Below are 25,219 nucleotides of genomic sequence, written 5' to 3' on the forward strand. Positions count from 1 at the left end.
CACAGCTCTAGCGCTCGTTTTAATCACGATAACCGAGGTAAGTCTGTAAAAACGATGTGAAAAAAAGCGGTTTTCATCCTGTCCATATAACTATTGCTTGTTGTACTTCGCGAAACGAAACGAAGCAAAATGCATCATAATCCATATGTGTGTGACGAAAATTGAAGCTTAAATGCTTTGTAAAGCGTTTCGTTATTTAGATTTAAGTCATTTTCTAGCTAACTGATCAGGACTTTACATAATGGAGTGTTCAGTCGAAGTTCATGCTTGTGGCTACGTAATTTTGGCAAGCAATTGCACCATACTCTGTTGGTGACGATTGATTTCGGCAGCGGTAGGCTGGGAAGGGAAATAAATTTGTTCCAAGGGGGTAAGTGACAGTTAAAAATTTGTCCTAGTAAGACGCCTGCATTATAGGCTGGAAAATTTCAGAAAGCCTAATCCTTTTGCTATCCATAATCACTACGAGAGATTTGAAACGTCCTTTGGACCGAGAACCACTGGAACGAGACGTAACAATATATTATTAACAGCATAAGCACTTTGCTGGAAATGTTTATCTGACTAAAGTTACTGATTGATATTTTCGATGTCGATCCTCATAGATCGTAACTGACATCGAAAACGTCTGAGTTTTTCCTTTAAGTTTTGTACTTCATAGAATAGCTTACCGCAAAATTACTTTTAAGGTTAATTGCGAGGGAATAAGATTTTTCTTGGATATACGCACGATACGAGTGAGACATTTGAAACAGTGAGTGTTTTTGCTCGGCGGTTTTAATGTATTTTCTGGGATACTTCTGAAACTGTTTGAGAAAACATTACTAAAATATCTTAGCGAGACAGCTTGAACGGACATGACACCACAACTCCAAGAATAACATTTGGGACTCAAGGAGCCACATTGGTTTCCCCTTTTATATATTACCCAGAAATTTAAAATAACTTCTGGTTATATTTTTTAGTTACTGTGGCTAGCTTCTGTCAAGAAACCACAACTAACTTGTGATGTGAACCGAGAAAACCTTGCTAAACTGAATTACCTCTGACAAAAGTGGAGATCGTCGTTTATCAACTACAGGGTAAGAAGGTTTTCTATTTTTACCTTTTACTCTAAGCGAGTTGGCCGCTATGGTATTCAGTTGACTCACTGCTGCTATTGGTTACTCGCTGACATTTTGGATCGACAGTCTTAAAAACAAAGATAAAGATAATCGATTTATCTTTCACCATTCTTTGTTGGCAAAAATCAGTTCAACTAGCCTGTGACCAGGCTGAAACGCAAGCGACGAACCCGCACGTTTCAAGTCGGTGAACGATTTGAGCGCACGAAAATGAGAGCTCTCGACGGCTTAGTGGGTTTCGCCGCCCGTGTTGCAGTGATAATAAGAGGCTGCTCTCAGGCTTCAGTAGCAATACCTGGAAAACTAGAGTTGGACTGTAGCACTCAAAGTTGAATTCGTGTTGATAACAATAATGTGTTGGGATGATTTTTGATGTTAGCATGCATTATGTTCATCCAAAACCTTACTGAGGCCATGTATAGAATTATCTTCAGTTGGTAATTAATTTTATTCAAGCTACTGCCCAGAAAACTATGGAGGAGCTGATGGTATTAGTAGTGATGGTGATAATAATGTAAATAATAGGAATGATAATGATAATAATAATAATAATAATAATAATAATAATAATAATAATAGTAATAATTATAATAATAATAATCGAAATAAACCAAACGGTCGGATGATTTTGGTTTTGTCACGGTAAACTTTACCTGATACCCTCTTATGGTCTTCCCTTCATACTCTGTTGGCGACGAATAATACTCCCTCCATTCTTCCTGAAAACGAGTAATGCTACCTCCATTCCTCCCCCCAATATCCCCTGCACTAATTTTAGTTGTCTACTTGCTTCCATTAACTGCCTGACAATGAACCTTCTTAAATTGACAACAGTCCTGGGTTTCTAAGGTAACCTCTGATAACAATTGCCCATTTTTTGTAATGGTACGGAAGAGTTTCCTTTCGTTTTTGCGGGTATTTTCTAAGAAAAACCGACAAAACTATTGAAAAATCATCACGGATCGTCGTTTGATTTGCAACAGTCATTACAGGCGGAAGAATTTGTCGTATTTCATTACCATTTGAAACGAATGGGTGAGCAATATTACGTTGATGCGGTTGGCTCACCAAAATGAATGCGTTAAGCCAGAGCTCCGCTTTTTTTTTGACTTGTCACGCAATCACAACTTTTGAACATGGCTGGAGTTATCGTGGGTAAATCGTTTAAAACATGAGTTGGGTTTGACGGTGGTTCGTAACATTGATAAATGCATGGCGGAAATCCAATCGAAATTCTAATATGGCTTCGAGCCTTGGGGGAATAAAACGAAATAAATAAATTATTCTTCCCTCAACCTCAAATGTGATTTTATTGGTTTTATCCCTGAGCCTCGGACCGAGGCCAATCAACTTCCTTATGACCATGTGATGTTTGTCAATCCCTGAAATCAGTTAAGGGCGTTTCTGTCATCAAAATGCTGAACTAACCCATCTGGTTCGATCTGCTTTTCAGTCGAACCAGGATTGGTCACAAGTTACGCTTTAAAGCAGCGATTCGCCTGCTGAAGGTAAGGTTCATTCTGTTGAACATCATGTTTCTCGATAGTCCCAGTTGTGTACTGGTTATTGCAATGATATTTTGTATATTATGTCACACAGAAAGAGGCCATCGATGGAACTCATCAGAAAGCAGCAGAACATCATAGTAAAGAAGGTCTTCTCTCAAAAGTTATAATACGTTAAACAATCCGCATAAAACATACATTATGATCGCAGTAGTTCTTTTATCTACATATGGCTAAAAGAAACAGCCGACCGAAGCCTCTCGTTTGCAATAACATACAATGTACTGATAAAGGCAATGGTTGTCTGTTGCCTCGCACGAGTGTTGAGTTTCCAAACGCGAAATAAGGATTAAAATTTCGACGTAAATGATTCCTAAAATCGTCGTTGTTTCATGTCAATTGCGCTTGGGATTTGTTCAAAGCGGTTCGTTTATCCGGCCTTCAATCTGTCAGCAGAGTGCTCGACTAGCATGACAATTTCGATCGAAGTTTTGTTGATTCAAGTCGTGTTATTTCTTGTTCTAATCTAAATCAGTCACCAGCATAGAAAGTGAAAAAAATTTAGGTAATGCTGGTCAATGTTTACAAGCGTGACCGTCTTGCGTGAGGGTTTTTCCCATCTGTTTGTTTCCTTATCTGACGCTCTTACGTGTCGGTCATTTGCATAAATATTCTTGCCACAAACAAATGTTATTTAACTGAGTCGTTTTCGATAGGAGTCGTGGATTATGATCGTCAGATATTTTCTCCATTTCTTTGAAGCGTCTATTTACCCTTTTACATCGAAATAAATGTGACTTTTCTCACCGATTGTAACGTTCTTTGTGCTACTACAACTACAATGACCACTGGTGCTTCACTACAACGACTGCTACTAATATGAGTATGACTAATGATCGCTGATACTTCTACCTGCATTTTGGGAAAAATTTTTTTACTGCTCCTGGAGGCAGTAAAATGGCATTGGCATGTTGGTGAATACTTCTGACTGCCGGGCGTCTAATCTGTTTGATATTGTACCCAGCAGTCTGATCAGAAGCGGTAGAATTTTTTAATTGTGTCTTCTATTTGTCTAATTTACAATATGTAAATCACTTCAAGTTCACAACGCTTTTGGAATACAAATTTGGGGCAACGCGAAACTATTGGATAGTTAAAAACAAAAGCTCACAAATACAATGAATGCCAACTGAATACAAAAAATTACACATACAAGGCATTTTAAAGAAATTTGGGAAAAATACAACACTGCATAATTTTGTGTTGTTTCTTTGGAGAAGTCATTTCAAAAACTCGTGCTTCGGGTTTCATCAGGTTTCCAAACGCGAAGACTTTTTCCTTGCGGAAATATCTAAATAAGTTTGATCTGCACATCGTGGAAACTTTGAATAAGAAAACTGTATTTATTCGAAAAGAGATCATTTTATCATTTCAATCAGCGACAAATGCTCAAAAGAGCAGCTAAATTTGCGAAGCGAGCAATGTCCGAAATACGATACGTTAAGTTTATCAGTGTGGCGCCATTCAATGGAATGTGGAGTGGTGGAATGGCGGAATATTCTACAACGCTGAATGCCTTATTGTATGAAACAAAAGTCTCACAAAAATAGAATTGCAATGAAATGAGAAAATGATCTATCATCAACAGGCAAATCAATATTAAAAGAAGGCTAGTTTAATCATTATAGGAGCCTAGGGATAGTTCGTCATAGGAACAGTGTGGTTCTTGAGCTAGCCCCTATAAGTTATTATTACTATTACTTTTATCATCATCATCATTATCATCATTATAATTACTCTTATTTTTATCATTAATATGATAACTTGTTACCATTTCATTAGTAGTTGAGTGTCAACTATTCACTATATTCTTGAATCATCTTTCTCTTGAGGAGCAGGGCTCTCATAAGTATGTGGGATGCGGCAGGTTTTCCGTTTTGCACGTGAGACAAATCTTCTGCAACGCTACCTCATCACTATACAACCCTGGTTCTTTTCAGTGCTACAAAAAATTGTGCTATATCAGTAGCCATTAGCAGTCTTAACTGCCTATTTTTTGAAGATGTTAACGAATCACCAGATATTTTCACTCATTTCATATCATCAATGTTTCTCCATATGTTCACTGATTGCATAGGCGGAAAATATTGATTATTAAAAACCCTTTTGTTTACTTCGTTCTCTTTCAGTAGGAAGCTGACAAGGAAAGTTGAACCGTGGTTTTAAATTAAATCCCAAAGTAGAAATTCAGAGGTAAGGTTGATTTGCATATTCTTTGTTAAAATCTCCATCTGGGGTATATCAGCCGGCTCTTAAATTACAAACTGACAAATTCTACCGGGTTAGAGATTGAGTGTGATGAGTGTTATAAACTGCGGATCAGCAGAACGCAGAACCTTCGCAACCAGCGGAACCTGCGGAACCATTAGTTTTTATTGTAATAAAACATCATAATGAAATAAATTAAAAGCTTAAAATACTTAACATGGGTCGAAATTTCGTTACCGGTTATAAAGAAGATAACATTAAAAGAGAAATGTTTTTTTTTTTGTTATCTACCCTGACCCATAACCACAGGACAAATGAATTAAAGGGGTAAGTTTCTAAAGAAATTGTGGTGCTGCTTCAGTCGAAGAGTATAAACAAAGGAGACGCACTTTAAAATATGAGATTTTTGTCTTTGTTTGGAGGATACGTTTTAAAAGCGCAGCCCACTACTACTTATAATTACATATTTAAAACTCTCTTAATCATTATTCATGCATGATTGACCAACTTACAAACATAACTTTGAAGTCAGTTTTGTCATGGTCACTCGGCATTTATTGAACGAGCATTCTCTTACGGGGAAACTCGAATTATTGCATTAAACTATTTAATAAAGCTGCACTAAATTGTAAGATAATTAGGAATGAAAGGCAACTGACTCCAGTACCAGTGCTGGGATCCGTACCTCCGTGTAAACAATGGGGGAAAAAGATGTATATCCGAAGAAAAGTGTTAAAAGGAAATATTTAACGTTGTATTAGATGTTGTAGTGCTTGCTACTTAAGTAAGTAAGTTTTCGACACATTTCTTCCATAGATGATTTCACCGTTAAGATTTCTATCCCTTGTGGTGGAGGAGGTCAAGAGTGGCAATGCAATGATTGCATCTTGCATTGACGCGTTTAAACGTCCCCGTTGTCAAGTTCCGAGAGGAACCCCATCCTCAAAAGGTAAATGTTGATTGTATTGAGAATGAATAATTGAATTGATACTTGGATTTACAATACACAGGAGTTTCACATTTCTGTTACTGATTTTTTTTCGTTCTTCTGCTCAACCGCCGAGTAAATGCTAATTTATTGTCAAGTTTATCATATTTTCCGGGCTTCTGAGAAATATAGGAAAGCGGTGCTGCATGATCCAGCATTTCTCTTGGACAAAGAAATATAACAAAATGCTGGAATTGATCAAACATAAGAAAACTTTATGACAATCACGACGCTTTTGAAAACGTTTCACGTTTTACATTCAACCAGCGAAAAACAAAAATGCTAGCTTGAAACAAAGAAAATAAAAAAGATTAGGAATTTCATGAAGTAAAACTTTAAATTTGGTAACAAACTTGAAAGCGATTTCCTGGAAATTCATGAAGCCATTCAATCAGCGCTGTAATTTTAGTCCCGGAATTGCCTTTCATGAATTACGATATGGGCTCTTTATTTACTTTTTTATTTCATCCGCATTCATGGTAGAAAATCATGACTCTTTTTGAATACTTAAATGATTACAGGACTAGGACTTCAAAGAAAGCTTGTGCTACCAATTAACCAGTAACCGGTAAAACGGTTTCACACTAAAGAAAGCTTCAGACGATTTAATTGTCGTAAAAGTATTCTGCTCTATAGTCAAGTGTAAGCTCCTCCTTGAGGTTTCGCTTGAAGATAATAATATGCTAAGTTCACTTGTCCTATAATAGAAGTTGATGCTCAATTCAAATAAGGGGGGGGGAAATCCATGGCTCCCTCTCGTTTTAAAGAAAAACCAAAGTGAAAATATTGAAAGAGCTGCGCCAGTGTAGTCAATCACCAAATTACGTGTAGTAAGGATCAGATGAAGTGCATGTAGGATAGGAGTGTCTGGGCGCAAGAAAGGCTGTTTGCCAATTTTACAAAGATCAATTTTCATAATTTGGAAAATTTAGCATTGTTAATAATGATGCAAAAAGTGAATATCAAAACAAATAAAAAACGAAAGTGTAGTATTTTTTACACAAAGCAATGGACACAAAGTCAATAAAAAATCGCCATATTATTGTGCTCTCTTCCACACAATCAGAAGGTCCCGGATCTAGTTACCAGTATCACAATCTCTTTCTTTTCTGAAGAGAACAAATAAACTACTAAAAGGTCCAAAAGAAAATAAACAGGAACCCCGGTGTACCTAAGCATATGCCTAGATTTTAACTCCTGTACCTAAACGTTTGGTTCTCTTTTCTTATTTCAAGCAGAACCGAATCTCCAACAGCAATATGTCTGTCTTTAGCATGATTTCTTGCGTCAGCATACTGTTATGCCTCCTGTTTCCTCTCTGTATCTCGATCCCTTACTTGTTGCAATACGACATCACTCTGATCTCCAGCTTCAACAAACTCTGGTAGCTTGGCAGTTAACTTCCTCTCAGAAGACAGCTTAACCGGGCTGACACGTGTTGTCCTGTGATTTGTTGATCGATAAGGCAACAAAAACTTGTTCAGTTCCAGGCGCCAATCTTTCCCTTCTGCTTGGAAAACTTTCGTGGCTTTTAGGAGTGAACGGTTCTCACGCTTGACTTCACCATTGGCTCTCGGCCATAATGGTGTATTGTGGTGGTGAACGATACCCATTCTCTCTATATACTTCTCCATCTCCTCCGACACAAAGTTGAACCCAGTATCAGTCCTTAAACCAACCGGTACACCATATCTTGTAAAATGGCTGTCAAAACATTTGATGATTGAAGCACTTGTTATAGAGCAGAGCACATTTTCTTCCATCCATCTAGAGAAATAATTTACTACAAGTATTAAGTATTCTCGTGTGGGTAAGGATCCCAGCAGATCTGCTGCGATCTCCTGCCAGGCTCTCTCAGGCAATCTTGTGGGCTTAATGGGTGGTTGGGAAGCTTGCTTTGACACCGCCTGACAACCAAATGTTCCCTACATCTCCTCTCTGCATCTTTCTCTGTGCTGGGCCACCAAACCTTCGTTCTCAACCGTTCCTTGGTTTTCAGGATTCCCTGATGGCCGTCATGGGCTTATTCTAGAACTCTTTTCCGCAGCTTTCCGGGAACCACAATCCTTGTCCCTCTCGACAGAACCTGGCCAATGTAAGTTAACTCATCATGTACTAGGGAATAGGCTTTCGGAGCCTCACTCCAATTACCGGCTTTCAAAGACTTGTGCATAAGTGCCAATTCTCCGTCTGCAAACGAAGCGCCTTCGTAGCAGCGTAACTTCACGCACGTGTCCTTAATCTTCAACATATCCATTTGACGCTAGTATGTTAGTTAATCGAGATAGTGCATCTGCAATGTTCTCCCTGGAAGTGACGTAACGAACTCTGTAATTGTAGGGCTGTAATCTCAAAACCCAAAGTTTGTTGCGAGCGGATGGCTTTGATCTGGGGCATTTGATGGTCTTCAATGCTTAATAGTCAGTCATTAAGGCAAACTCTGGGAGGCCGTGCAAGTACAGATTGAATCGGTCGCAGGCCCTCTCAAGGGCTAGAGCTTCTTTCTCTGTTGGACTATATCTGCGCTTAGTGCCACCAGGACTTCTATGGCATAACATACTTCTCGACTTTCCCCATTCACTTCTTGTACCAGGACAGCGTCAAGTCCAACCGGGCTGGCGTTCGCAATGACATCCGTGTGAGCTTTCCGGTTAAAATAAGCTAACATGGATACTCCAGCCAGATCCTCTCTCAGCGTGTTGAAAGCCTCCTCTTCTTCTTTTTCCTAGACAAACGTCTATTCTTTCCGGCAAAGAATTCTTAAGTGCTCTGTCTTGATCGCAAAATCTGTAATGAATCGGTAACTAAATCCAACTAAACCTAGGAAACTTCTCACTTCTGAGGCCAAGTTGTACGGGTTGCTCCTTTCACTGCTCGTGCTTTTCCCTCTGTGGGGCCAATGTCATGTTCTGAAAAGAGTATTTCCACGAAAACGACTTTGTTCAATCCAAAGGTGCACTTTCCGCCATTCAGGATAAGGTTCTTATTTTCCAGCTCAGCCAATAGCTTATGCAGATTTTGATCATGTTCAGCAATCGTCTTACCGTGAATAACTACATCATCAGCAATGTTGACAACTCCATCAACGTCTGCGATGACTTGTCTTATGATGTGTTGATATTTCTCAGGAGCTGCATTTACCCCGAAGCTCAACCTCTTATAACAAAACAAACCCTTATGTGATAGAAAGTTGATAATGTCCCTGCAATTTGGGTGGAGCTCAATCTAGTGAAAACCATGAATAAGGGTTTTCCTTACCACAACTGTTGCCCTCCAGAGGATCTTCAACATGATTTGTCGGTCTTCCCGTATGCTTTTTGTTGTCACTCGCATTCTTTGAATTGGCCTCTCTTCCTTTTTCAGTTGCCGTGCGGCCGTGGCTTTTGTGTGGTGCCGTGTCATAAGACGGGAAGACGTTTCAGTTTTCTATGGGTTTACAGGCAAACATACAATAGATTTTTGACCAATGAGAGCGCGCGTTGTGTCTAAGTTATGTTATAATGAAAATAATTAAGGAGCAGAAATGTGCTAGAAAAACTTTCATAAACCAGCCTCACTTTTTCGTCTGTTCAGATGCGTGCTTTTAAGCTTTTAATCAAAAGAAGCTCCATTTTACGTAATCAAGTAACAATTTTTCCTTGAACATTCTCTATTAGTGCACTACAGTCAAGTCCAATATACCAGGACGGTTAAGAAAACTCCACCGACCGAAAAGAAACTGCGACCAGAAGACGCGTGTAAAATGTATGAGAACGATTTGCAAGTGCGGAAACCAGACACTGACTTTCAGATTACCGGGGCAGAGAGTATCACTGGGGACATGCGGGATGATGAGAAAATTCTAGAGCAACTGGCCTGCGCTGAATCAGGTACAGTTGATCGATTAAATCCTAGAACGCTTATTTGGAAGCATGACGTGTTTTCTCGAAGAATCAGTGACACTGCCGTTGGAATACTTGACGAAGCCATTGTTTACCACCAAAGTGACAAGATTGTCAGAGCGCGAGAAAGAGTAAAATCTCTTTTTAAAGTACTGTCCATAAATCAAGCACATTGTTTTGAGATTCCGACAAAGTATGGCTGGCAAATACTAGATCGCGGAAGACAAATCTTTCTGGAGGAGGGCGTGTGTTGTTCAATAAAACACGGAACTTTACTCTTAGATTCAAATACAAGTGGAGCACAGTTTTACGCTGGATTGCTAAACGTTTTGGCAGCATTTTCATCGGTAATTTCCGAATTTGAAATCATGCAAAGAACATTTGACTTGCTGCTCCAACTACATCTCCAATCAAATACAACTAGTCGTTTACAAGACCTTGGTGCTACCTACAACAACAAGGGGTGTGTTCATCTGATTATGGGCGATTTTCAAGAGGCCGAGCAAGCGTTTAAAAACTCCCTTGAAAATTTTTGTCACTCGGAAAGCTTTTCAGCTGAAAAAAATGTTTTTGCTGTAAATAGCAACATGAGCCGGTTAAATCTGATTTCTAGAAATTATCATCAAGCCCTTGACCAACAAGAGATATTGGTAAATATCTGCCAAGCTACCGAAACGAAACGTATGCCATATCCATTTGAAGTAGTATTTACAGTAATGAATAATCAAGCGGTGTTGCATACAACCCTCGGCGACTTCAACGGAGCAGAAAATGCATTGAGGTGGCTGATATCCTATTGCGAAGAAGTTAGTAGGCAAAACTCTCAGTATCTGGTAACTTTCCTTCGTTTGCATCTTTCTGAAGTTCTGCTCCTTCACGGAAAAGCAAAGGAGGCTGATGAAGTGTTTAGCACTGAAACCTTGAATTCACTTGAAGATGTTGTGGACAGGTTTGGAAACCTTTACATGAACGTGAGAATCGAGGCTCTTGAGAAGTTATTAGCAGTCTACATCTGTAAAGGGAAGATCAAAACTGCTTTGGAGCTCTTGCAGACAACTGTAAAAATCCTTAAAACTGTGTTTGGAGAAGATCATTTCAACGTTGCCTCCCTGTTGTATAAACAAGGCAAACTTTTGAGTATCACAGGAAAATTCCCTAGCGCCGCTGCAGAGTTAAAAAATTCCAGTAACATTCTGCAACAAATCTTCGGCGTTAAAAACCCTCTCCTTCTCAAGTGCTACCTAAAGCTCGGTGATGTGACATCGATACTGGGTCGAAAAGATGAATCTTACGTTTACTACCAGAGAGCCACTAAGACCATAGAGGCCATTTTCCAAGTGTCATTTGAGGAGGAATTGTCAATTAAGTACATGGAAATTATTCGGAGTTACAAAACCTTTAAGAGACAGAGAGTGTCAGAGCATGGACTTGAAGGTTTGGTCGCTGAGTATGGTTATGTCTTGGCCACACTGTTAAACCATGACAGTAACCGTCACCTGAGGAAATGCGGAGCTGATGGAAAAACGGTCACCTCGAGGAAAACAAAAGATCCCTGTTCAATATCGAGGTCGACTCTCTCCTTGAAGTATTCATTTGATTTTCTTAAGAGTGGACGAAAGCTTCTCCGTTGTGGAATGATAGAGGAAGCTGTCGTCTTTTTCCAACACGCAGACATGCATTGTGAAGCACGTGCAATCAAAGGTCACCCTGATGTGAGTGTTGCACGCCTACACAACATATTCCTTTGGAGGAAATTTAATTATCATGAGACGTTGAAGCCAGAACAGAACTTTAGAAACTTTGTGAAAGCCCTTGGCAAAATCATGGAAGAAAGAAGTTCTAAGGGTATCATCGAAGAAACCACTGGAGTTGCGCCAACGATAGAGTTTGACCATAAACAAGACTTGAAGCCTGTAATAATTTCTCTTCTGCTGTTTTGCATAGAACTAAAAATGAATGACACGACCTTCGAAGCCTATGATCTATATTGCAAGCTTTTTCAAAACGAAACGGACTCCCTATTGTTGCTCCTCGATGGGATTCAGGTTTATGCTTCAAGAACTGTAATAAACTGTAATGGGAAAACAGCTTTACAAGATATCCTTATTTCCTCTGAAATTGGTCCGAAAGAGAGCGACGTGGAAGGCGATGCCGCCGACAAACAGCTGTTCCGCAGCCTGGCGTGCATGGAAAATGCACCTAGAAATGCTTTTCTGGTGGCCAGCAAATCACCAGTCTTTCTAGATATCGATGACTTTCATTCTCTAAAGGAAAAGATCTCACTTGCGGTACAAGAGTGCTTTCAAAGAACGTGCTTTGAAGCTGAAGACAAAAGCCGCGCAACGCAGGTCATTGTGGAACTGACTCCATCAGCGACATGTGGCCTTCAAGACATCTTGTCTACGGGAAGTCGAATCAATTTGTTGCCTCTTTGTTTGTCAGGACTTCCAAGCAATGATATACCCCAGAAAGAGACAATCTTTGAGATAGAAACATCGATGCGTCAGAAGATTACACAGATGAACTTTGACGATGAGCAAACAAGCTGTTTCATGTTCAAAAAAGTTGCTCTGCAACTTCTTCAGCAAAGTGACCCAGGAAGAATCTCATCCATAGCGCTACCAAATCAGTGCTTTTCCTTGACAGTTCTCCATCCGACAAAGGCAAGGCTCATTATTTTACGCAGTGAAAAATTGATCACACAAAAGATCCAGTTCGTAACAACAAGAAGAACACTTACCGGCGTGGTAGACTTGAATAGCGCATTACAGGCTAGCGTATCTGGTGCACTCTCGTGGACAGAAATTCGTCAGACGGTAGAGAAGTATAGAGTGCCCTGCCGAGAAAAAACTTCATCAGAGGCTTCTCTGGATCAGTCAGTCACACTATGTGAAACCAATCGCCCCTCGAATCATGGGTGGAAATGGGCTCATGGGTCGTCTCAAGTCTGTAAAGGAGAAACTGTGAGTAAATTTACTTGACACCGAGATATTTGTTGTTCTAACCTTGTTTAATGTGATTTTGAGACAACCAGTGTAAAGCCACCGCTGATGTGGTCAGTGTTGGACTTACATTTGGTTATTTCATAGCAGTCTCCTTTCGTCTTCATGGTGTTGTTGATTTTCTCTTTATTTTTGCAAGATTGCGACTCTCTACGTTGAAAGTAGTACAGTCTTGCGTTTCAATTTCCTTGTAGTAAAAGGAGGATAGTTGTTACTCTACATTCTCCTAACGGTTTGATGATTGCCAATATGTTTAGGGTTGTCTCGGTTATCGGTCGATGTTCCTCCTTTATCCTCCTTTCAATGTCTCGTTCTTTTGCCGGTTTCGGCTACACTAGTTGGTAACTGAGTGTGTTTGAGAAGAGAGTGGTTCTTAATCGTGATTGTCGAGTTTGTGGAAAAAATGAGCCTGAAGAGTTTATGAATTCGAAATTGCATTAAACAGAAACTTTAAGTGACTCTGTCATTCAAAAGGCAGAATTTTTCTACCATAATTTTGCAAGCTATTTGCGGATAACTGGTTCAAACGGCAATGGCAATGCAAGGATTTTAAGCAAGAACTTCAAACACTAGGAAACCGGAAAAGCCAGGATTTTGCGCTTGTGTAAGGGTCGCTATGGAGATGCAATACAATCGAATTAAAAAGACTGATAGGACTCTACAGTGAAATTCACGACGAATTATCTTTGTATGAGAGATAATCATATTTCCCAAAGATATTTTAGATCCAAAGTTGGTCGATTGGATAATTGCAAAAGTAATTAAAATAGACTGCAAAACAGCGCCTTGGCGCCAGTTAATCTCAATGAATTGGTACATACTCCAAGGCTGGTGCATCTCAGTGAAGCAGATATGATACGAGACAACGAAGGGGCAGATACTGTCGATAAAGGAAAGAGTTGAATGGTTATCTATCTTCTTGAAACGCAATAGGCGAGCTTCTGAAGAGACCATACACTTCCACAGCATTTATGCCTCCGCACTCACAACTGTTGCAACTGTTGTGGTACTTCGTACAGCAGCTCTGGCGACGAAATATCTCAGGAAATTTCCAATTTTTCCACTGCACTGCACACTGATTTTCGGAACTCATGACAGAACGATAAATCAAAGTTTATCAGCTTTCCATGTTCTAAGATCCGCAAAGTACTCTGCCAATTTCTTCTTGTTGGTTTTGTCTCTTACGAAGTAGGTATGTCTACTGAAATCCTTCGACAGGCTCAATACATTTCCATCCCAAACTCTGGCACTGGCTTGCGAGGTTTTTCTATGACGTAAGAGAAACATAAGACTGCGGAGTCGACCCTAGTCAAGAAATTAATTATTTGGCGGGCACCGAGACTCCTCTTAGCGGAATATTTTCTCCTCTAACGCTTCAGTTTCTCCCTCTGTGGCAAACGTTGCCTACGTTCTCTCAACGCCTTCATCCATGATTTCGATTACATTGAAAGTTTACAACTACTTTCCAGGGCTGTCCTTGCTGCGTTGAAATTGATTTACGCCTTCTTGGATACGCATTCTCTATAATTTTTGTTTGCTATTCTGGAAAGAAGGGCAAACCAAACCTGCCTGAGAATTATAAGCCTATTAGAAGACTGATCAACACAAAATTATGACTTTTGTGAGACCAAAGATTGCTGAAGTTCACTCAAACAACATCAGCTGATATTACGAGAGGCTGCCTTCGTAAAATTGAGATGAAGCCATTGATAAAGTGGTACCTACTTCATTTCCAGTTGTACGGAAATGGTGCCTTATCTTAAACTGCATGCATCCGTAATATACAGTGCGAGGGAGTCTACTTTTAAAAATGAGGTCATTTACTTAGCACCAAAATCACTTACTGGTGTTGTTGAGGCGTATTGGAGAATTAAAGTTTATCCAAGAACGGACTGGTTTAGTGGTTTCTATGTTTTCTCCATTTATTTGTTGCATTGCTGAAATTTTTTATTCCTTTCATTTAAATGCATCGAAATTGTTTCCGAAAAACCCAAATGGGAGAAACTGATAAAAAGATCCCGCATACTGAGTGACCTTCGGATTGTTGACTCTTTTTAAAACGACTTTCTACCTAAAAATTTCATACTTTTGCGGTTAAGATCGGCCAAAAAAAAAAAAGATTGATAATATGAAAATTGTAAAGGAACCATTGCGTAGATTTCAGTGACACTTAAAAAGATAACTAAAGAGGAAATAGCCCTTGACGTTTTTTTCCTAAGAACAGAATATACGGAGAATTCAAGGAAGAAAGGGTGTACCCAAGGTACCGCCCCCGAAAGAAAAACCTGCCTTCCATATAAGTTAACTGATTATAAATTCAGTGCAGATGAAGAAAAGTACAGGTTGTTTACACCCTAACTCACCTTACAGAAAGAGATGTTGAACATGATAAATTAACAATTAAGAATTAGACATAGTTTGATGCTACTCTGGTTTGCAGATTTAATTAATGTAACCGAAGAAGTTACAATTCATAGACCCAACGTTTCGACACTTAGGCTTAGGTTTGGTGAACCAAAGGATCCTGTCACGAAAGAACAACGAACCGACGCCATTTTTATTCTATTCCTTGCAATGACTGTGACAACAAATACATCGGACAGACCAAACGTCAGTTTGGTACACGGTTAAAAGAGCACCAAAAAGCGGTTTTTCTTTGCAAAAAGGAAAATTCAGCTTTATCAGAGCATACATGCCTAACCAACGATACAATTGGGTGGGATAATTCTAAAATTATCACCACTAATCGGCGTTACCACCAGCGCCTTTGTTTGGAGGCTTGGCATATCAATTCCGCCCAAGCTCCTTTAAATCGTGACGATGGCGGTTTGCTTCCTGACGCCTATTTACACCTCGTCAGAAAAAAGGCCGCTAATTAGTGATCATATAAAAGGACCTCTTGTTGCAGCGTTTAGATCACCCCTGATGAAGGCACTAGATAGGAGTGTCGAATTGTTGGGTCTATGAATTGTAACTTCTTCGGTTACATTCATTAAACCTGCAAACCAGAGTAGCATCAAACTATGTCTGATTGTCCACCTGGTTACCGTGTAAACTTTAATATAATTAAGAATTACTTTCTTGATGGGGAGTTTGACATAACATAAATCTAAAAACGAGCCTGAAAAGAACCGAAAGTATAAGAAGGAGGAGTTTCCACGAAATTCCTGTGCGAGACCAACTTTTTCCCGATCAAATCACTCTCTTATTTAGCAAGCAGATTATCGTAATTGAAATATATCTTACCGCGAGGTAATTGAAATATTTCATGGCAAATTCCAATTACAGTAGAAACTGAACATCTAATTTCATGTCAAATTCGCGACAATCACTAACAGCTTAATACAAACCTTTTTGAAGTTAAATGGACTATTTTCTCCCAGAAAGAAAAATAACAATAATTCTACTAACAAAGTAAGGCCGCCATCGAAATAGGAAATATCAACTGTGTACAATATTTTTTAACTGAATGGCTTGTGCTAACATACTATTTCCTTTCATATTCCCAACACTTTAAAAAGTTGAAAACACATGAAAAGAAAATGCTCACTGGATGCCAATTTTGTCTTTTAACAATATTAAAAGCACTTCTCCAAAAATAGAGACCTCAAATAGAAACTCATTATAAGGAAAATGAATCCTCAAAATCACAAATGGAATTGTGCAGGTGGTAAGTAAGTAAGGCACTTGGAAGGCAATACATCAAAATTATTGCAGAAATCACAGACTGAAATTAATCATATTTCCGTCCTTTGTATAAAGCTGTATTTAAAGAGTTTTAATTTTCAAATTAGAATGTACAAGTTGAAGAAATCTGAGAAAATGGAAGCCGAGAAAAATTGTGAAGTATGGCTCCGTAGCTTAGTTGGTAGAAGCGTCCGATTGGGAGGCACGGGTTCGAGTCCCGTCGGAGCCTTTATGACTCAGTTTTTTCAGGCTTCGCCTTTAAATTCAAATTCATTATTGACATTATAAAGCACGGCTTGTAATCAACAAAAGGTCAAAATATGAGTTATATTTCAGCTGTTATTTCTATCGTAAAGTTTTTGGTAGAGAAAGTATGAATATTCTTAATATGTTGATTAGAAAAACTGCCCAATTGGGTACATTTTGTCAAGAAGAGTAAAATTGAGCTTTACGTATTGACTCAAACGTATTCTTAATTGAGCTGACTTAAATAATGGAATTATGGAAGGTCATACTTAAACTCGTCATACCCACTCTAACGAACACCGAAGAAACAAAAACTGCAATGCTTACATCATCTAATGACTAGACAACGTCGTTGTTGATGATCAACAGGAATACAAGCGATAAAAAGTTGATTTAAATCACACGCAGACATTTTCATATTTACCTCCTTACAATGTTTGGTTTTATACAAAAAACAATAAATATTTACCATGTGAAAATAATTTATTTCAGGGTGATACATCTGAATTGGAAGACAGACAAGAACAAACAAGGGAGAAAGTTCTAGAGTGTCTCATGACTGTCAGCCAGATGTCACGACTGCTCTGCAGCGAGAGGAGTCCAGCAACTGACGATGACATCTATTTGGCGCATCCTAATCAATGTCATAATGCTTATGGCGGTCTAGAAGACCAGGAATACATTTCCACGGAGGATGATGTAAGTTTGGTGGATCTGGGTGACGATGACACAAGATGTTTAGTTGCTTCCTCTCAAAATAAAAAAGACCAGGAAAATACTTCACTTCAGTATCTGACAGAGAGTTCAGAAGGAAGTGATGATAACGAGGGTCTTACATTGAACGCTTATGATTGTCCCACTGTTGAGGGAAGCGCGAGCAACCGTAAGGAAGAATCCATGCTCAGAGCAGATCTTTGTGAGATATTGGAGGGAAAACGTCTATTTGAAGAAGATAGACAGTCAAGACGCTCTTTTGTGACTGACCTACAAGAAAAGGTGAGGAACAAGCAACTGAATTCCGAAAAAGGCGATTCAATTCAATCACACAGAGCATCAGTAAATTATGTCTCAAAATTGCAGTCAAGCCAAAATGGTAGCAATTATAGTAATTTGGAGGTTCCGCATCAAAACCTAGAGGCCCAAGCACCAAGCGAAAACCCCACTTTTAGGAATGTCAGTACTCATGAAAATGCCCAAAGAATTAGTTCACATGAAGACAAGACAGCAAAGGAAGAAGACAAACTGATGAGAATACATCAACTACCACAAGGCCCAGCCCTAAACAACGTAAAAGATCGTAACGATTTAGACATGGAGCCTAAATGCGAGCTTCCAGAGGATGTAAGTAGTAGATTGCCTAAAACAACGCTGGCTAAAGAATACCGTTTCACAGCCTTTAATGAAAGCGACAGCTCTAGCATTTTGGAAAGAGGGACGTACGCTAAGAACGTCGAGACAACGAGAAACGATGTTTGTTCAAGTGAGCAAAACGCTATCAAAACCAACAGGGAGACCACACCTAACCAAGAAGTACAAGGCACTATAGGAGTTGATCAAGAAGATCAAGAAGGGCAAAGACAAACGAAGCCCACCGGAAATAAATTTATAAGTAGAAAACAGCACCATGAGGAAGAAAGTGAACGAAATGAGGTGGAAATCAGAGAAAATAAAGGCAATACACCGGAAAAGCAAGAGACTCCTTGTTTCGATTATGACGACAAGGCCACAGAGAAAACACTTGAGCCACTTGCCGGAGACGTTTTACCAGATGAATCCATGGACAAAGATGCTAGTGCAACCCAAAAGAACGTGGTGGATCTTTTAAGAGAGACGGGTGCTGTGGATGGGCTAAAACTAAAAGTGGACAATGGAATACATTCTGTGAAAAAAAGAGAACCAACCTATCCTTACGGACAGATACATTCCAAGTCAAGAGCCATCATCTCAAACCGCAATAAACGTACCACCAGGCCCTTGTGTCAAGGGGGTGATGTTGTTGCCGACGGCGAAAGCCATGAGGATCTTAACAAAAACACTATTCCTGTTGATGGATCAGTACTCGCAAAAAGTTATCTCAAGGATAGTCATGCCTTTCTTGAAAGTGGGCTGGAAATCATAGGAAATATAACCAATCCACCTAAAAAGGATGGCACTTCCTGTCCCGATTATGACGAGATGACAACAGAGAGAACATTCGAGCCGCCTATTTTACCCGATGGAACCACGAAGGAGGATACCAGTAGAAGTCAAAATAATCTGGTAGATCTTCTAAGAGGGACGGATGCTGTAGACGGGCCCACCCTAAAAGAGGAAAATGAAACGCGACCTTTGAAGCAGAACTTAAGAGCAGTAGAGAAAATCGATCCTCACGGACAGATACATAGCATGTCACAAGCTATCCTCTCAAACCGCCATGAAACCACCTTCAGATCGATGTGTCATGGGGGCGATGTTGTTGCTGATGGCGAAAGTCGTGAAGACCTTATCTACAATGTTGATACTGTAGATGGACCAGCACTCACACAAAATTTCCATAAGGACTTTCATGCCGGTGAGAGGTCCAAAAGCAGCGTAAAGCACCAACGTGCACAAACCTTAGGTAGCGAAAAGGAGTCACATACAGATAGAGAGGAACTTTGCAAATCTAGATATCCTCTTGAACATAAGGGTAACCTCTCTCAATTTCACTCAGGTGACGGAGGAGCAAGACCCAAACAAAGATCAACAGACAACGCTAAAACCCTCTTTCCCTGGCCCAGCATTAAAAATCCAATGTCCACTGACTCTGACCTCGGAAGAATAAATTTGGGCCTAGATCCTGTTTTTTTGGCACGCCACGTCAAAGAGAGTAACCCTCTGCTTCCGTTTCACAACGGTGGTAACTATAACTATGCTTCATCAGACGGTCTGTGGCAAGAAGACCACGAACTGAAGTACTTCTCACCTAATGCTTATCACCAAGTCTTCTATGGCAAAGATCAAAAGTCACACGATAAGGAAGATTTCATTCCACGCGATAAAGCCGATAGATATGATAAGGTTATTCCTGTATATAACGCCTTAGCGCCTTTAGCGCCACCTAACCGAAAGCAAAAGGAAAGCTGGCATTTTCCACTCTCAGAGTCCTGTAAAGACACGGTACTGCGAAGTCAATGCTTTGCCGAGATGTCAAACGAGTCAAATCCAACATCGCTGCCAAAATCTTTTAACGCCAACCGGGAGAAACTCTTCAGTGAGTGTGGATCGGCATGTGCGTACAACGACATGGATTCAATGGCAAATGACTACTCTATCGGTGTGGGTGGTGATGAATGTGGAAAGTCACCACCAATAAGCAAGAACGACCATTCACGGACAGAAAATTCATTGAGCTCTAATCTTAAATACCTTCAAGAGATAATGACCAAGACTATCCGGCTTGTTGCCTTAAATGCTACGGGCGCGAGGGAAAATGATGCTGCAAATCAGACAGTCGAAAAGACAGGCATACGGGAAGAAACGGGCCATATGGGAGAAGCAGAAGTAACACAACGACTTCACGAGACGAACACTCCAGAAGAATCTACTCCATTAAATGAAACGACCGTAGAAGCTGAGCGGCAACCCATGGTAACACCTGTACAAGAGAGTCCACGCCCTGTTTGCAGTCATTATCAACGACGATGCTTGGTCCGATTTCCCTGCTGTGGAAAGTTCTTCCCTTGCCACCGCTGCCACAACGAGTCAGACTGTAGTGAGGATCAGGCAAGAGCAGTTAATGCCACACACATACGATGCACTATCTGCTATCACGAACAAGAGGTGAGATTTTTGTTTATGATCCTCTGCCTTTGCTTTCATGTTAAGATAAGGTATCTAGAGTGATAACACCTTACCCTGATACAGGCTAATCTCACAAAAGAACAGCTGATAGACCCTAAAGTCTCGAACGGAAAAAAGACATCCTTGTTTCTTTCATTCTTCAGATCGACGAAAATGGCCAGAGATGTGGCGGCTGCAACGCAATCATGTCTGAGTATTTCTGCCCAACATGTCGCCATTATACCTCCATGGATAAAAATCCCTTCCATTGCGAAAAATGCGGTATCTGTAGGTAAGATGATGCAACGATTTTTGCATGACTTATGGACCTAAAAAATGAGAAAAATTAGAGATTTGGAGGATCTACATGATATCGTTCTATCTCCGACTTGAGGAGATTGGAAGTACAGTTGTTTTATATTTGGAAGCATACTTTGCCACATAGTAGCCTTTTATCCAAGGAGTTGGAAAACAACACCTCTAATATCCTGCGGAAATCTGTATTAGTTTCTGTCATTTTGACCAGCTTAGGCCGTTTAATACAATCGGCTACTAAACTTGCTCGGGTAAAAGTAACAAATTCGACTCCCTTTTGCTAACATTAAATACTTTGATAGAATCCATAGAGACAGATCCTTCCACTGTGATGTTTGTAACGTATGCCTGGACAAACGTCTTGAAGGAAAACATAAGTGCAGGCCTGATTCAGGACACGATGAATGCTGCATATGTCTCGAGGTGATGTAGTTTTTCTCAATGGATGAATTACTACCCTAAGTGTCAGGAATCTAGTGTATTCATAATCACACAAGTCATTTAATTTTAGGAATGACCTTTTCTCATACTGCTTGCTTCTTGAAGTAGTAAATTTCCAATCAAGTTTCACTTAATTTAATTTGTAATTCCAATATTTATCATTGGTGTCTATGCCTTCTTGTTTTGTACGCTCGACCAGAAAAAAGCCAATCGCCCTTTTATTATATATTTGATTTTTAACACGTCGTATATGCCCCAAAACACACCCCATTTTTCAAAAACTCGGTCTAGCCTTAACAAATATTCATAAAAGTTAAATTTAGCCACAGATAACTTTTTACCTTGTTAGTGTAGCATTAAGAAAACATGAACGAGTTGGGAGAAGCGGAGACAGCCTACTATCTCAGCCATTTCACAAATTTTAAAATTTAAGGGATAGCTCCTAAAGCAGCGAGATTTTGATCTAGCCTCTATCCTTTAACTTTGTCCCAGTTAAACCTGTATTGATACATTTTTCTTTGTTCTCGTCACAGGACGCCTTCAGTGGTTGTCAAATTCTCCCCTGCTCTCACAAGGTTCATAAGGACTGCGCCATTGCGATGATACAAAATGGCGTGTATGTATTTCTTGAAACCTTACTCACTTCTGAAGATAAAACATTTAGCTTTCTCTGGTGACATGTTTTGCCACAAATGGCGAATTTAGTGCTTACGAACATTCCTTGACTAAATTTTCCCCACTGATTTCAGCTAAAAGCTACCACCTTTCCGTAATCCTCTTGGCATTAAAGAATTTTTAAAAATTATTTATCGATTTACCTATTACAAAGCTTTAGCTAGAGTCAAGTGATATTACCAAACAAAGACCCCAGAAATTTCGAATCAGTATCGTAAGGGAATTTATTGTTTAATTTTATTCAAATTTAATCGTGACTGGGCAGGGCTTGACCACGCTTATAGGAAAAGCGTTAAAAAATGTTTTTTTTTCATTTTCAATGATACATCTTTCGAGTCTTACTTTTGCAAGCTTCTTCCCGCTTCACTAGCTAGCTTTGCTGCGTCAGAGATGTAGGGGGACTTAAAATCATGCAGCATTTCTTACCCTCAACTATTATTTCTTTTTTCACAGCCGCACATGTCCAATTTGCCGCCATCCGCTATTCGGTCAACTCCAAAACAGTACTCAGTAAGAAGTTTTCTACCAACGAAGTTAATTTTTAGAACAATTATTCACCATTAGAAGAGACGATAAAAATTTTTAGGGATAGTTTGGACAATATGATTCGTTAGTACTTACTCAGTAAGAAGTTTTCTACCAACGAAGTTAATTTTAGAACAATTATTCACCATTAGAAGAGACGATAAAAATTTTGAGGGATAGTTTGGACAATATGATTCGTTACATGGTGAATTTTCAGAATATTTCAAGCCCTAAAATAGATCGAGATCTAGAGATTCTCGATTTCAGGATTAGGTTATTGAGTTGGAAAAGTCTGTTAAGACAAAGTCGTCCTTAATTCATTGAATTATTTTGCTCTACCTTCGTTAAGCATCCATTTTCTTTTCTTTAAGATTAGATTTAATTTAGATTAAAACTTGAGCAATTTTTCACCCGCGAACAGATTTTGAACCAGGAAGTATACAGGTACAATTATACGTGCGTACCGGTAGGGTTTTTAGGTAAAAAAAATTAAAAGGCAAACAAACAAACAGCCAAAAACTAGGCAAGAAACAAAAATCATAATAATATTACAATCAAAACCAGCAAACAAGCATCTAACGATTAGAGGAAAAAAAAAACCCAAAAACATTAGCTCAGTCTAAGCCGTTTAAGTATCGTCACTTCTTATGATAATAGACCAGACTGTTTTGGAGTAACCGAATGATTTCCACCAACCAGAATGCAGTTGTAAAGTAGAGGAGAAAACTAATGAGTTGTTATACACACACTTCAGCGATTCATTTCCTGGTAAGTTCTTAATTAGAAGTTTTGACGGGTTTGGACCTTCTCAGTGTTTTAGCAAGGTTTGTTGTTCGTGTTGGGGTAATAGCTTTGCTTCGACTCTCTTGTTTGACTAAGTATATCATACGCCTGCACTAATCATTTGTTGTTACTTTTTCTGCAGCTAGCAGTTCACAAGAATGGATTTTACAGATGCCGTAATTAGATCAAATTTTGCTGACTGAGGAAGCAAAGTATAATGACCAATTACAGTAAAAAAAATGATAATTACGATGACATACTAGTATAACGACAAACAGTATGTTCGACTGAGGTTCGATTCAAGTTCACTAAGAAACTTGGTTGATAGAGAATTCACGGTTACCATGGTAATCAATGAGGACGTTGTATTTCAGAAGTAATGAAAAAAAAAGGGAGTCAAAATAAATCGAATTAAGAATGATCCATCAGAGGCAGCTTAAAAAGTAACCGATAATAAAAATTATTTGTTTATACGAAACATTACCTAGCATGTTTTCTACTGGCATTTTTTGGAAGACTGCTATGAATTAGTTTACAATAATCATATTACCCTAATCAAAAAAGGGTAGTCGCAGAAAAACCACAAATGTATATGTCTAAGTAACCACATGATAAAAGCGCGATTGAAATTTCGTTTTCAGAAGGAACAAATTTCGTGAGCGTTTTTGTATTCTCTAAGACGTAATGTATTAGCTGAAAAGTTTTCTGTAAATGCGGAACGTACCAATCACTTCGGTAACAGGTAGTAATCGTAAGCTGAACTTTATGTAACAGGAACCTCTTAAGGGCCGCATGACTAAAATTTCGTTCTCCATATTGCGAGTAAATCAATAAGAAGTAGGTAGTCTCGAGTCAACGTATTATCCAGGTAACTGTTGAAGAAAGCGCGAATAAAATTTCGTTTTAAGAAGGAACAAATTAATATTCGCTAAAATGTATTTTATTGGCAATGTTACTCTCTAACCTAGGAACGTTTAGAACGCGTGGTGATAAGTAATCGTAGTATTTGACGTTTCAATTACCGTATAAGAATTGCGTGAGTTTAATTTTGTTTGAGTAGAAACATCATATGAAGGCTATCAATATTTTAGAAGTTATTAAGCATTGTTTTACCCGGCATGATGAATTGAAAAGAAGTCTCAAAATTGACGCAATGCGTGATAAACTTTAATGAAAAGCGTAAGTGGAATTTCGTTTTAAGAAGGATCAAATTTTATGAGCGCTTTTCATTTTTGTGTAATATTTTACTAGTAATTAAGCAGTGTATACCCGGCAATAGTAGTCTCAAAATAGACGCAATGCATAGGTAAACTTTCAATGAAAAGCGTAAGTGAAATTTCGTTTTAAGAAGGAACAAATTTTATGAGCGCTTTTCATTTTAAGTGCAACTCATTTTTCGCTAAAGTACTCTGCATAAAGACCGTGCATGGTAAAAAAAGAACCGTATGCGCGTGAGTAATTAAAGAAATGTGTTACCCAGCTTGATAAATGACCGAGGAGCCTTCAAAGTGTGCGCGCGCACACGCGCGCAATATAACAGCCAGCGTGGTAATAAGTAATCGTTGTCTTTTACTTAGAAAATTTTAGAAAAGCGTTGATGAAATTTCGTTTTAAGAAGAAACAAATTTACCAACGCTACTTATAGGTGATCGCGTGAAGTATGATATATTCAAGCTCAATTTTATTCCATTATTAGCTAGTATTTGTATACATGATTTACAGCTGAAAACATTTTTTAAGGTTACTTCCTTACGTTTTTTCCTCCTTTAAATATTAGTGTCATTCAACCAGAGGCTAAATGAATAGCCGGCATAAAGAGACAATTATTCAAAATAATTCTAGGTCTTGGATCAATAATGTCTAGCAGAGGGGGAGAGGTGTAGGAACATTTAATCCGTTTGTCCAAGATATGTAACATGAAATGTAATGCAACAACATGCGCTTGACGCTCATTTGTTCAATAAACTTTCAAATCACT

At 39.0% G+C, this 25,219-nt stretch overlaps 1 protein-coding gene across 4 annotated transcripts; it reads left to right on the forward strand.

The window, feature by feature from the left end:
• Positions 1 to 25,219, forward strand: LOC131771366 (uncharacterized). 4 transcript variants are annotated; one of them, XM_066173261.1, is made up of 13 exons: positions 1 to 37; positions 966 to 1,082; positions 2,578 to 2,632; positions 2,724 to 2,778; positions 4,822 to 4,882; positions 5,714 to 5,846; positions 9,542 to 12,729; positions 17,194 to 20,502; positions 20,667 to 20,794; positions 21,120 to 21,240; positions 21,792 to 21,874; positions 22,387 to 23,226; positions 23,384 to 25,219. In XM_066173261.1, exons 6-12 carry the CDS (start codon positions 5,714 to 5,716, stop codon positions 22,445 to 22,447), a joined length of 7,023 nt encoding a protein of 2,340 aa, XP_066029358.1. In that variant the 5' UTR covers positions 1 to 37; positions 966 to 1,082; positions 2,578 to 2,632; positions 2,724 to 2,778; positions 4,822 to 4,882; the 3' UTR covers positions 22,448 to 23,226; positions 23,384 to 25,219. The 4 variants fall into 4 exon arrangements, with proteins under 4 accessions (XP_066029358.1, XP_066029359.1, XP_066029360.1 ...); XM_066173262.1 differs by lacking the exon at positions 2,724 to 2,778 and having other exon boundaries at positions 4,819 to 4,882; XM_066173263.1 differs by lacking the exon at positions 2,724 to 2,778.

The sequence above is a fragment of the Pocillopora verrucosa genome, chromosome 10, assembly GCF_036669915.1.
Source record: "Pocillopora verrucosa isolate sample1 chromosome 10, ASM3666991v2, whole genome shotgun sequence".
NCBI lineage: Eukaryota > Metazoa > Cnidaria > Anthozoa > Scleractinia > Pocilloporidae > Pocillopora > Pocillopora verrucosa.